The sequence below is a fragment of the Plectropomus leopardus genome, chromosome 3 (assembly GCF_008729295.1).
Source record: "Plectropomus leopardus isolate mb chromosome 3, YSFRI_Pleo_2.0, whole genome shotgun sequence".
Taxonomy (NCBI): domain Eukaryota; kingdom Metazoa; phylum Chordata; class Actinopteri; order Perciformes; family Serranidae; genus Plectropomus; species Plectropomus leopardus.
Window position 1 is genome coordinate 1,540,017 of NC_056465.1, and position 14,564 is coordinate 1,554,580.

The 14,564-nt window shown below is 40.2% G+C and overlaps 1 protein-coding gene across 5 annotated transcripts in view; it reads right to left on the reverse strand.

Annotated features, from left to right (window-relative positions):
* Nucleotides 1-1,022: 1,022 nt before the first annotated feature.
* Nucleotides 1,023-14,564, reverse strand: part of eps15l1a (epidermal growth factor receptor pathway substrate 15-like 1a) — a 49,663-nt gene continuing 36,121 nt past the window's right edge. For 3 of the 5 annotated variants that reach the window (XM_042515495.1, XM_042515480.1, XM_042515476.1), the window contains 3 exons: nucleotides 11,568-11,776; nucleotides 5,591-6,370; nucleotides 1,023-5,362 (listed from right to left, as the gene is read on the reverse strand). In XM_042515495.1, coding sequence (XP_042371429.1) covers nucleotides 6,224-6,370; nucleotides 11,568-11,776 — 356 coding nt within the window. In that variant the 3' untranslated portion in view covers nucleotides 1,023-5,362; nucleotides 5,591-6,223. Of the gene's footprint in view, nucleotides 5,363-5,590; nucleotides 6,371-8,092; nucleotides 8,110-11,567; nucleotides 11,777-14,564 lie in introns of all 5 variants that reach the window. The other 2 variants (XM_042515487.1, XM_042515470.1) reach the window with 1 other exon arrangement.

Here is a 14,564-nt window from a genome sequence, read left to right on the forward strand (position 1 = left end):
AAGGCAAACACTTTAAATGCCAGTGTGAGTTTTATGAATCAGAGGTAACTGTTGTCAGCTGTGTACGGCTCAGAGCAGCTCACCATGTACTAGGGACACTGCTCCTCTACAGGGACGCAGTGTGGAACAGCGACAGCAAAGGAAATACTCATGATATGTAAACAAGACAAAACATGGCAGGGAGAGGCAGTTCACATTTCTATCTGGCAGAATCAGTGGCTACACAGCAACTTCAACTTTCTGTCCGTTTTGGGTGAATTCACATTATTAGCATTTTGACCCCTAGAAAGGCAGTTCCACACTTATATATCACATCTGGAGAAATATGTTACCTTACTGGCCTCCTTTCAATGTGGTGACTGGAGAGGCAAATGTAACACCAAAGAACACGAGGTCATCTTGTTGTAGCAGTCAGTACGAAGCCTTCCTCAGAGGCTGCTGTGACCCAACACCAAGACTGCGTTTACAAACTATCTCAGCAGTTACAAATCATTTTCAGCATGTGCATGTCCAATTACTGGATTAAACATTCCTTTGTTTGTTCTGGAGTTCCACCCAAAACACCGCATGTTGGCATTTGACACAGACCCAGCCCTGAGGACAGTCACACTATGTAGCACGGTCTTTGATGGGTGTCTGATGGAGGCTAGACATTTCTGGATAATAGGCAGTCATAAAATTTGTTATCGGAAGAATGCTAAAAGTATAAACGCTCCCTAAAATTGTGCAATTAAGTGGGCTTGGGTTGTCCCACAGTATTATACCTGGGTATTTAGAAAATCCTGAAAATATGTTTTTCAATACTGTCAAAAACACAGGCACTCCTCTTTCTTTAAACTCATTGTATGTAGTGCACAGCATGCACCACCAAAGCTTAGTTGCAGGACTATAAACAGCCGGCAGCCAGCAGGCAGAGAGAGAAAGTGCAGGGAATAACAGCATGTTTTTATATCTAAGTTGGTGAATTAAGGATTTATTTGGGCCAAACTGGAGCGGGTGATTGTTGGAACAGTGGACTTACTAACTAGATTATTAACAACAGTAACCAAGACTGTTTTTGTTTGTGCCAAGTTTGAATGAAGTGTGTTTTAAAATGAGTTAACAAGGCTATTAAGCCTTGTGAGTCTTCCGTGATCGAGAATAGGTTGAATTCAAAAGGTGTACAGTTGTATTTCTGTTTAATGAGGAAAATAGGTGTGAGAATATTACTTTTCTTAACATTTTGAGGGTTTCTCATATGTATTCATTAGTCTTTAAAAAGCTGAAAGTCAGTAGCACACTCACCATCAGTGAAAAGTCAAGTCAACCTACATCATCCTGTGGTATTAAACCCTGCAGATCACTCAGGAATCTACTCAGCAGCAGCGTGCTACAGGGCTGCCAGTGGTTGTGAGTACTAGTAGTAGTAGCACTAACAGTAATATATTCAGACACCAGTGGCAGCACTGAGCCATCTTTGATTTTACTAAATCACATTTTTGTTCCTTCCCAAAAAGTTTTTAAGGGCATTTTGTACCTTCAAAACTCTTCCTTTCCTCTAAAGAATTAACAGACTAACAGAGATTTTTGAGTCCCATCAGAAGACATCCAGTGCTGCTTTACAATGTATGACTAACCTGAGAGCAAAGTACTGCTAGTGGTCTAATAAACACCAACAATGTCAACAGGCTGTTCTTTGATTGATTCTTTGACTGAGCCAAGTGCAACACTTGTCTCTCCACATTAAGTGTACAAAGTGATGATAAAAATAATAACGTCCCATAAGTAACATTTAGGAGAACGTATGTGCTCTGAGCAGAACCCAGCAGCACGGCATGCACGTGGCAAAACACTGACTGAAGCATATGACTGGTCATGAACACACACTGAATACACACTCACATATATAAAAAAACAACATGATATTCATACCTACAACAGAGGGGCTTGAGGGAAACTGAAAAGAAGCTGAGCAGAATCTGTTTTGCTTTACCTGTCGACTCGACTCTGCTTCACTCAAACATCAGTAACCACTTCAAGTAAAAGGGACAACTCATAGAAAAACAAAGAGAGTGGTTAAATCCAAACATCAAACTATGACACATCAGAAATAGAAATATTTCCAATCTCCAGTCAGTTCCAAACCTTTCCAAACACTCTGCAGCTTGTGCCTGCTGCTCTGCAGAGCACTGACTACCACTGCAGATGAGGCTATAGCACAAAACATCTAGATTAATATGGATGTTCTTTTAAAATATAAACATGTCAAAAATAATAAAATCATAACCAGCTCTTGAAAACCATGTTAAAATCCTTGTTCAATAAGAAAACGAGGTCAAACATAGAAAAAATAATTCCCTCATCTTGCCTTTCATTTGTTGGATGTGGTGTGACATCACAGCATCAGGATCAGAGTAGAGCTGTCGAGGAGACGCATAGTTAGCTCTGTTTATCTATTTACACTGGACAGAGGGCGAGAGAGTACTGCAGGGAAGCACAGTACAGTCTCACACTCACACACAAAGAAAATAGATCTGTACAATTTGTTGCTGTCACTCAGAGGATATGTTGACACTTGAAGCTATTATTTTCATTCGTCAGGTGTCATATTAGAGGGAAACAGCGTAATAATCAGTTTCTTTTAAAACAGCTGAAGAGCAGTTGTTTTTTCTTTCCTCACGTAATGCATCAAGAGTCAAAGGAGTCAAACATACAAGACTAATGTTGGTTAAAAGTGTTCTTTTTTACATCAGAGCTGGAGGAGGGGAGCATCTCTCCTTGCTGACTATCTCAAACACTGACTCAGGGACAGATTAACGGGAGCTGGAGGAGCTCTAAGGGCCGTACACATGCCGCGTTTTTTGCGTGCTAATTTCTATTGTTGTCAACGGAGACGTGCAGCAGGCATGCTCCTACGCCACACCAATGCCGTTGCAATGTGCGCGTGTTGCCCTATTTCTCTCTGCATGACGGCTTTGTCACAAGATAAACAGAGTTCAACATTTGGAACACAAAGACTGTATGAAAAGATGGAAACCATGACAGCTTCCAAAAGTGTAGCTTTTGAATCTCAATCGCTGCAGTGTCTGGCTGCAGTAGAGGGCATAAAGCCCCCCCCCTACCCCGTGTAAGTAAATAGGAGATAGGCCAAACTAAAAACTTGCCAAAATTATTTTTTTCCAAAGGTGGTTTCTGTCCCTGAGGGTAGATCTCATCACCCTGATGATTTTTCAAGTGATTGTTTGGTTTATTAAGTTAGTCAATTCAACAAAAAGGGGATTTCCTGCAATGACTGACAGCTGTGAATTCCAATCAATGCACTCACGTTCAATAAGGCTGCTTGCGACTGGTTGGACGGGTGTTTTGGCGGGAGCTCCGTCACTGCGAAGATAGCTACTGCGCACACTCCGGCTATGAATGGCATCACCAACACAAGATGGCAGCGGCCGTACCCGGGATATTTTAGCTTCACTGGCATAGTGGGGGAAAGAGAAAGTTGTCTATTCCTATTTACAGTCTATGTTGGAACCCAGCTGCGTGCACCACGTCATTTGACGAGGAGCAACCAAGCTGGCAGATATCTTTCCTTTCTTCTGTAAATATCAGTCTCTGATAAATATGGAGAAGAAGTTGATCATTTTAATGCAGGGATAGCGTGAGCTTTACATTTCTCCACAGACAATATTTTAGACCTAAAACACACTTAATAAACAGCTGGGAGAAGATCAGCTCTGCACGCAGAGGGCTGTGATATAGTGCTGATTCTGGTTGCTTAGCAACCTCAGACGCAACACAAGAGTAGCACCCAGTGCTTGAAAATTCATGTTTTCCAGGCGGTTAAAGACGCGACATGTGTGCGGCCACATCATAGTGATGTTATTGGGATTGTCTCAGCTTGGGCTGTGAGACTCTATGTTTATAAGAGAGCCTGTGTTACACACTGAGGGTGTTAAGTTAAAAGACATGGGGGCCTTATCACAGAGGTCCCAGTTTTATCCTGGCCCCCCTACAGCACATGACCTCATCAATGAGTTAATAATGTCAGTAGTGCTTTAAGGCCCTTGTCATATCCATTTATATTGTGTGCTTCAGTGATGCATAGCATGTTCCTTAACAAACCTACAATAACATGATCACAAACTCATACCCCCTTTCCACCAAATTAGCTCTGAACCAGTTCCATTCAGGGTTCCTGGGACCTTGGAACCACCTAGTGAAGCAGCCCGCATTTCCATTAGTTTTGCGCAGAACCATCACAATCAAGGACGATGCCATCAATCACAATGCCATCAAGGTCCGCAGGTAACAAGGTTTTGGGTTGGTTTTTTTTACATTGGATTTATCACCGGTCGACATTCCTGTCTCTACGAGGCTGTACTGGGCTGAGTGTTAAAGCTACAGTGATGATATTTATCCAAAACTGAAAGACCAAAGGAATCCAGTGGTATCAACCATGTCTAGCTTCTTGGGATGGAGGTGAAATAACTTTCAAACTTTTGATGATGGAAAAAACGGTATGGTCATTTTACAGGGGCCACCTGACCTTTGACTTTAAGATACCTGAGAGAAAATGACTTCTGTGGAACTCCATGAGTAATCTGGTAAGAATTGATTTTCCTTGTCAATATGAGCATTTTTGTAATGCATAATAATGGGACTGAAAAAAAATGTGATCAAATATTGCAATTAATTGCAATTACAATTTTTAAAATGGATCATTTGACAGCCTTGGTTTTTACCAAAAAAACAAGCATAGACTAACTACTAATGGAACCACTGCACATTCATTTTTTTCCTGACGATTTCTAACTTAACTTCTCCACTGTTGTCATCTCCATCCTCTTTCAAACTTGTAAAATATGACCCGCTTTCTGATGATGCCATAGTTCGCAACTCAGGTCAAGGAAATCCTGCTATATTTTGGTCTCAGCTGGGAACCAACTTTTCGGCTTCTGAACCAGTTTATTTTTGGTTGAAATGTTCTGTATGGTTCAAAACTGGGTGTGGGAACCAGAACGAAACTGGTTCCATGTTGGTGGAAAAGGGTTATAAGATTCCCACAATGAACCTGGAGCCATCAGGCCCCCTCAGGGGTTTACCTGCTCTGCCTTGTTGATAATCCAGCCCTGTCTGGAACTTTAGATGCAAATCTCTAATCTCGTTTTATTCCCTGTTGTGGTATGAACTTAAAAGGAAAACTAATATTTGTAGAAATATGCTTCAACTTAACCAGAGTCAGATGAAAGACGAATGTCAATTTCATTTCTGTGCATCCAATACAGAATCAAGTCGATCTCAGCACAAAGCAAAGGAAACTATTCTCCTTCAGCAGAAAATCAACCTACTCACTTGTTCACTGAGTCTGGGTAAGTGACAGAACTTCCTGAGAAAAGAAATGAGAAAAGAGAGATTATTATGAATTGCAACCTCTCAATCCTGAGAAGTGTAAGATCCAGTCTCCTCTAGAAACAAACACTTGTGTAACACCTCATTCTGTGGGATTCTCTTTCCAGCAAACAAAAAACACTAAATACTTCCACACAGTTCTGCCTTCAGTAGCTCAGTGATGTATCCATGTCACACCTACATATGAGGAAAACATCCCTTTTACCTTGGGAGTTTGAATTGTAGTGTTATTTTTCTTCACAGCTGCATGTTGCAGGTAATAGCAACAGTTTGGTTAGCATGCCAGTATGTCGCATGTTCCCTCGCTGTGAGTGGAGCTGCAGAAGAAAAACGAGCTGAGATTCCAGCCGTCCAGGTGTCGTGTTTCATCTACAGTCAGCAAGTTGGCTCAGTCCGGTGAATGGATCCATCGCATTACTGTCCGGCCACCAGAGTGCATGAACACAGTGCATCTATTTGTTTCCATCAGGCCCCTCTTGGCTCCTCCTCCTCCTCCATCCTGCAGTTCTCCATGTCTTCATGTCAGCTGAAGAGTTTTGCCGTGACAACTTCTCGACCCTCACTTTTGTTGGCTTGTTTTCTAAACACAGGGTCAGCAGCTCGCCAAGAAGTTCTTTATTCATTGAGTCATAGTGCGTAGGGGAATGTAGATAGTGGGAGTCCAGGTCCTGTGTGTGTGTGTGTGTGTGTGTGTGTGTGTGTACCGGAGTGTGTATGAACACTTGAGTTAGTCCAGTGATGTGCTTTGTGTCTGATTATCTAGATGTCTGTCATTTTTGTGTGCAGATTAGCCTGTCTGCGCTCTGTCTGTGTATCTGTGTGTGGTTTGGTTTCCAGGTCATGCGTTGGACATCTCAGCCTTGCTGAGGGCGATGGCCAGCTCCAGGTCCTCCTGCTCCTGCTGTCTGAGCCTCTTCAGCCGCTCTCGCTCCGCTCGCTCACTCTCTCGCTTCGCCCACTCCAACTGCTGAGCCTCATTCCCAAACTGAAAAGAGAGAGACAGAGAGAGAAAGACAGAGAGGCAGGGGACAGGGGGGTGTATATTAACAGTTGTTAAGAGTCTACACATGCACACACAACAACACACACCAGCTGGATTTCATCTCCTCACAGCTCACACTCTGCCTTTTTTATTTACTACCGTACTTCACTTTTTTTAACAATTGATAACTATGATTTTGTATTTATATATTGCTGTTAATTGTTTCTTTAATGACCCTGAAGAAAGTGCAGCAGATCTATGCACACAAACACACAGCCTATAAACACACACACACACACACACAACAACAACACATAACAGCTGAAGTTTCACACTCACACTCTGCCTTTTTATTTATTCCTCTACTTTATATTTCTTGGTTATAATTGATACCTGTAATTTTTTTATTAAAACGTTGTTTTTAACTTTTTCTTTAATGACCCCAAACAAACTCAAATTGTATATACAGTACAACAGATCTGTAACACACACACAAACACACACGCAAAACATGTGTTTATAAGTAATAATTTAAGAGACATATGAGATATGTTTGTATATATGTATGTTTATATATGTACTGTAGATTAGTATACTTTGTTGACTAATTTAATGACCTATTTTTTTATTATTGACTATTATTGTTATTTATGTGATCAGTTGTTAATTTTGTTCACTGTCTGTAATTGTCGTGCTTTGGCAACACGTCAAATGTCATGGCAATAAAGCCTCATGAATTAACTTGAACTGAACTGAATTAAGAGGGAGAGACAGCATTGTCTATCTAAAGTGATGTTCTAATTTTGTACGCTTGTCTCTGTAACATAAGTGTGTTGTTTAATGCTTCAGTTGTAGTTTGGCAGTGGTGTTGAAATGGACTGCAACACCACCTCTAACTATGACTCAGCAATAGTAATAAATATATAGTTGAATTGATGCTTCTCAGAAAGTTAAAAGTAAAACTAGTCATTTCAAGTACAAGCTTGTCTACCAAAGACCACTGGGAAGTCTTTACCCTGTAACATGTCCCTCTCAGTAGATATACTGCTCACAAGAGCTTTTTCTTAAGACCAACATGTAGAATTGTCAGAACAATTACATGACGAGGTGCATGTCTGAAGGGGCTGGGCAGAGAGTAGAGTTATGACAGACATGGGATTCCCCATATCAATAGAGATTTCAAATTTGACCTCAAATCGTAAGTATGTAGTTGTTATATCTTTGTGTCTATTGTTAAACAATTTCATCTTTAATTTGAATTAGTGTTATAAAGGATAAGCAGTAAACTAATGATGAAAAGAATAACAACATTGAAAAAGTTATATCTAAGATCTGAAATCACAACAGTTGGGCTATTCTATTCAAAGTGTCATATGAAGTACCTTATGGTCATTTCAAGAGTATTGATCAAAGGCAATAACTTCAATTTTCACCTGAAAAAGCAGTGAAGTGAGAAACAATCCTGTAATCCAAATGCATCCTGCGTCCTATCATGTTAGAAACTGAGTTTTTTGCTTACAGTTACAGATAACCTCATGGTCATTAGTGTGATTTTTTCATAATCTACAAAGTTAATGTTATTTTGTTTTTCAGTAAGACGTGATGGGAGATGTATCAGAACAAATGCTTCAGCAGACATGTGAAATGCACTGCCTCTATGGTAATTCATTCACATTATTCTAAACAGAACTGCCAACATGTTTTACGTGATTTTCAATGTCTCACCTTGACTTTGTCAGGTCCTGTCAGAGAGGTGAATCACAGAACAGAGAGGATATGAATCATCAAACTTTGAACTGGACTAGTTCATAAGACATCACAGCACAGCACACAGACACTGTGAGGGGGTCCCTGCAGTGTTTCTCTTCAGTCCACTTTAAACACAATATATAACACTGTGTTTAGCCACTTGTTAGCTTTTTTTTAATGCTTCAAACTACAGCCAAATTAGTGTTAATTGAAGAGAATCATGAATTAGAAAAATACTAAGCTACCAAAATTGATACCATTCAGTGCCAGATATGAGACAAATCAACTGAGGTGAAACAGAACTGTCAGTGAACCTCTACACATGCTGACAAACTATAACTGGAGCTTAAGGAAAGAACAGCTAACAGGAAGACTCAACAGCAGAAGGTGTGACATGCAGAATGAGAGAAAAAGGCGGTAAAATCCACTGTGAAGGTATTATTAGTTACATATTGTTACTCCAGATTCTATGAATATGGGCATAGCCCTCGGAGAGTTGTCGCTATGGGCATCATCCCCTTGCGCTTGCCCTTGTGCCCTGCACGGACTTCCCTAACATCCACGCCTATGGTATATAACACCTCCATGATAGTTCTGCTCCTGATTGAAGACAGCTTTCCTTCAGCTGATGTAGATGGTGCTAAGCACTGCCCGTGAACGCTACGAGCAAATCACATTTTGTGAAGGTACACAACGCACTCAGACATAATGTTAGTAGACCTCCACAAAAAAGCACCGGAGATTTCGATTGTTCGGTGGTTATTTGAATTTATGCAGTTATATCTAAAAAAAATGGTCAAATGACAAGCATGGGGTAAACGCAGTGCTGTCCACTGTGACAAAGTGTCTGTGCCATGAGGGCGGCAACAGTTTGCCTGAAAAAAGCTGCACCATCATCCAGAGCCTGACTGAGGTTACAGAGCTTATAGGGAGTGATAAGATGTCACCACTAACTCGCTCCCATGGAGGAGAGGCAGTTGGTCATTTCATAAGGTCAGCCATGCACATTTTAAAGGTTCTATATGCAACTTTAAGAAAATCCTTGTTTAATGAGGCCTCTGTCTGAGGCTGCTGAGTGAACTGCAACCTGTTGTTCAGACTTCGGTGTGTGGGTGTAGGAGAGCACCTACGTCTGCCACAACACTGACTAACTGTGACTGACGTTCATCATGTTGATAAAATCCTGGAAAATAAATTTCAATCATATCTAGAGTAATGCTACTACCTGTCTGTTCCTATATTTTATTTGGACCACTGGCTCAATGATGCTAACTAGCTTGCCATTTATGAATGACTGTTCATTCAGCTGACGTTACAAAGCAACCAAAAGCAGATTCATTTAGCATGGCATCTGGCTAAATTTTGGCTTAGCTTACAGTTCCTGATGGCAGGATCTAGCCGGTTTGACAGGCAGGGCACAGACAGCTAGCTGTAGAGCGGTTGAACTTCTTCATCTTCTTTTCTGTTCTTCACTTACTGACGGCCTGACGCTGAGGAACAACTTGGGAGCAGAACTATGGCTCCATGTGTTCTATATGGCAGGTGTGGACATGAAGGAGGCCTGTGCAGGGCACGAGGAAGCAACAGCAGAGTCCTGCATTGCTGTGTCAGGCTGCTAATGCTAATGCTAATGCTTGAGAATAACCCTAATATAATGAAACATGCATGGCAAGAACAGACTGCAGAGTTGTAGCACTAATCAACTATCAACACCAAATAGTGAGCATAAACACAGTAAGGTCATGCAGGGCAGACACACTCAGCTGCTGAGAGTTGAGTAGTGATACTGTTGTGTGTTCCATGGATAAATCTGAGCTGAGTAGCACCAGTCCTGGCTTCTTTACCCCCATCATTACACACATACTGTCTGTCAGTGAGCTGAGCTTTGGAAGCTTACTATATTCAATTATACAATTTTTATCCTTACCATGACAGATGACATTTTAATTTCCAGTGATGTGTTAAGAACTAAATGTAATTTGAAATCAATATCACATTGTAAACTCTATAAAATAATGTTTTCCTGATACTGATGTATATATATATGGCAGAAGTATTTATAATAATTCAGACCACTGAACTGGGTTCCACTGTTGTGTTACAGAACACTGGACTCTTGTAGAGCAAAAACCCAATTTAATCATTTTCTTTGTTTGCAATCACAATTTGCTTGTAAATGTAAATTTAGACAAGCGAATTCTATAAAAATGATTACAAGATATAATCGTAATCTTACAATTTGATGTGTTAAACGCTCAATATTCAGTAATGTTAAGTTATGACCTGTCCCAAATTGGCTGTGTTTCGGTTAAAAAACACGTTCATCTTGGTAATTATAACAGATCAATATATAAAAAAGAGAATATTTTCAGGTTGTATTACAAAATATGAAAACATTCAGAGGTTGAACTGATAATGATAGCTGTAGCCCTAATCTGGATAATCACTTCTAAACAAAGGGCTTCTGTATTCACACCTGATAATAACAAGAATTCTTCTTATCTCGGTTCTGCCCGCAGTGATCAGATCTCAGTATGCAAGTGAATGATGAAGAGGTGTTGTTCTTGACAACAAACAAGCCTTTTTTTATTTATCCAGATAAGCTAGCAGACATGGATCCTATGTTAATAACAAGTGGAAGTGAGGTCACTGGTGTAAATCCTTTATCAGATTCAAGCCACAAAATATACTACCGTGTTTGAAGACACACAGTAACAACTGAGTATATTCACTACACTTCAGTACAATCCACTAACTAGGTGTTATAGCATTGGGAAGAATATACCAAACACCGCCTTTTATTTCTATACTGATGATACTATCCATTATTGCTTTGCACTCTGCTGAGGCCTTTGAGTATCTTCAGTTTGTGTTTAAAAAGTATAAGAACAGCTTTGTCAGCTGCATCTTGTCCTAAAAGAAGAAAAAAATAACTTTTTTGTTGTTGTTTTTTTTCTTTTTTTTTTACTATGTCAAGATCAGTAAATTCGGAACTGTCTGAGAAAATTGTTACCAGAGGTGGTCAACAAATTGGGTTGGTGTATACTTTTAAATATCTGGGATTTTTTATGGATGGCGACCTGTCTTTTAAGGTGCATGCACCGTATGTTGTCAAAAAGCTGAAGATTTTCCTTGGCTTTTATTTCAGACAAAAAGTATTTTCTTTTTGTGTGAAACAGAAATTGGTGGAGTCTACCTTTTCACCCATCATTGAATATGGCAATGTGTTGTACATAAACGGCCCTGCTCACTGTCTTAACATGCTGGACAGCATGAATCATGTGGCTCTGAGATTCATTTCAAACTGCGGCACTCATCAGTGTTTACGAGTGATCCTGAAGTATTCTGCAGTCAATGTAACTTCAGAGCAGTGACAGTGCTGGTGTGTGAGCAGAGCTGTGTCGCCTGGTCTACTCACTGACAGTCAAACAGTATCACCATCTCAACTCACAGAACTGGAGTCTGCGTAACCCAAGGTGGAGTCTTTAGGGGCTTTACTTGATGCTGACGATGGGGCGAAAGGGTCTTTGCCGCTGAACGGGTCTCCGAGGCCCTTTTTACTCTGAAACGGGTCAATGGCCTCGCTGCCAAATGGCTGGAAAGGGTCACATGGTTTGGAAGGGTCTGCTGTGCCAGACATGCTCACTGGTGTGGTCTTACCTGAAAACAGAAAAGACAGAGGTAAATATCAGCACAAAGAAGAGGGTTTGATGTCATCATTTTATGTCATATATTATTTCTGTACTCCTCATTGAAGCAGGCATAAACAACCTGCTCACAGCACTGATGTAAATAAAGCTAGAGTCTGACATGCTGAGGCATTCTTTACAAAGATCAGTGGAGTGAATAAGGACAAACAGACAAGGTGCTTCTGGGACAGCACAGAAATAATCTGCTTTGTGGTGAGGAGGATTTGCTGAGAGAGGCAAAGAAAAAAACAAAACAGACTTATGACAGACTTCAGGTGTAACATATCTCAAGAGGAGGATGTAAAGTGCATGTGTACACTGATGGCTGACAGATACCATGACTCATCACTGCAGCCAGCATGAGTAATTCTAACCTCTGTGTTGATAATACACCATCTGATTTGATGTGTTCTGGATTAAAACACACAAACACTAAATTTTCTAGTTCTCACAGTTCTGCCCACACCCTGCTTCACCTCCGCTGTGACCTCAAAGATAACTACCAGCTTCTGAAAGCCACACAAGTTTCATCTCCCACACGCGGCACACCAGAGCAATTCTTAAGCAGAGTCTCAACCCAAATCTCTCTGTCAGGTATCACATGCAGTGCTGCATCCTCCGCTGGTACTGGAAATAACACAGAGAGAGACAACAGCCAGAGGACCAAAACCAAACCCCAGAACCCACGGAACCATTCTCAACGGTTTCCTGCAAAAACGCATTTGGCTGGGTTTCTGCCCACATTACCAACTATTGGTTCACCAATTTACCAATGAAACAAACAACCATATTGTTCATGTTCATAGACCACACATATTCACAGTCATGGGAACAGTCCACATGGATTCAGCAATGATATATTTTACTTCCAGATTAGTTGTCTGAGTTGGAATTCATAAATATAAAACTAGGCCTGTAATTCACATTTCATTTCACAATCTCCTGATGATTTTTTTGATTACTTGATTCATGGTTTGGTCTATAAAATCAAAACTACCCCAAAGTGACACCATATTTTATAGAATAAGTAAAAATTAATTGATCATCAAGTAACTGCAGATTTATTGTGTCAATTAACAAATTGTTCAGCTCTACATAAAATGTTTTTATATAACACATTTTCTGTGTCATGAGGAAAAAAACCCAACCATAACTCCATATGTAAAAAGTGAACCAGAACTATCACTTCAAAGTTGTGTGTCTCTGCAAACCAATAAGGTCTCCCCTTCTGTTCCTGAGTTTTGGTGTTGAATAACAGCCTTTTTGGCTGTTATTCAACTATTAAAATCTAATCAGTTTATTGTAGGTTCCAAGTGAACATTTGTGCCAAATTTGAAGAAATTACCTCTTGGTGTTCTTGAGCTATTGCCTTCACAAGAATGAGACAGATGAGGCCACAGTGACCTTGATCCTTGATCTATGACCACTAAAATAAAGTAAGTTCATTGTTGAGACCAAGTGGACATTTGTGCCAAATTTAAAGAAATTCCCTCAGGCAATCTTGACATATATCACCCTCACAAGAACGTGATGAACATATGTAAAGACAACCACCACACAGAAGCATATAAAGCCAATTAAATCATGAGCACTGAAGTTTATTCTTCAGCTTGGAGCCAACATGTGTGACAAATAATTTTAAATGAAGGTCCACTTACTAAATATTATTTTTTCCTGACTTCAAATTACAATCACATTTTCCCATCTCTTACACTACATGTAAGATATAAAGTAAATATATAAAAATATAAAATTTGGTCTCGTTTATGCTGTAGAAGCCCAGGTAGATCTACACATTAACAAAAAGACAATATACTGTAACAGAAATAGTAGTGATGGCAGTCTCTGTTATTAACAGGGAGATGAAGCTGGGCCTGGCAGAGGATCGTGAGAATGTTAAGAGTACACCATGATGCTTGTGTAGGTGTTAAACCACAAGACCAGTCAAAGCCGTTGTCATACAACATACACATACGTATTCAGTTCTCTTTCCCAGATAACTCTGCTGATCGGGGTGAGCAGTTCATTTCACACAACACGCTGAGCAAAACTGCATGCCTAGCAATCAGTTTTTTCCTCTTTCAGTTAACTGTGCGTACACACACACACCCACACTTGAGAAACCACAATCATGAGCTCCACCCTGTTCACAAATAATTCACTGCATTAGTGGCATCTAATTTTAATATCTATCACAGGATTGCACATGCAATATTTAAACTGTCTAATATTTCTATATTTCAACTAAAAACAAAAATAGCTGCAGCTATGTTCTATCAATTATTTCAATTTATTTGTACTCATTAGTACCCATTCATACCTTATTAGATGATAAGAGAAGATGAGATCAGAGAATACATGCATGTGTATAAAGAAGAGTAAGACAGAAAAGTTAAAGAATATAATTGACTTTACGAAGAGAGAGGTTTGTCACACTGGTTACAATGCTGGCATAACCCTCTGCATACAGCCTGCAGCCTGACCTTCTCTGAACCACACACCCCTGTGTATACACACACACACACGCACACAAAGGGAAGAGAGAGGAAGCAAGTTAGGGTGTGTCTGCAAACAACAGGCCAAGCAAACCACACAGCATCGCTCTTACAACACCATCTTCACGCGTGCCTACACAAAAACATCAGAGCAGCAGTTGGTGAACAATCAGAACATGAAAAACCTTGAGAGCTTGAATGTGTTTTAGCCGTTAGTGGCTGCAGAGTGAACCATGGAGATGAAGCTGACTGACAGCTGCTGGA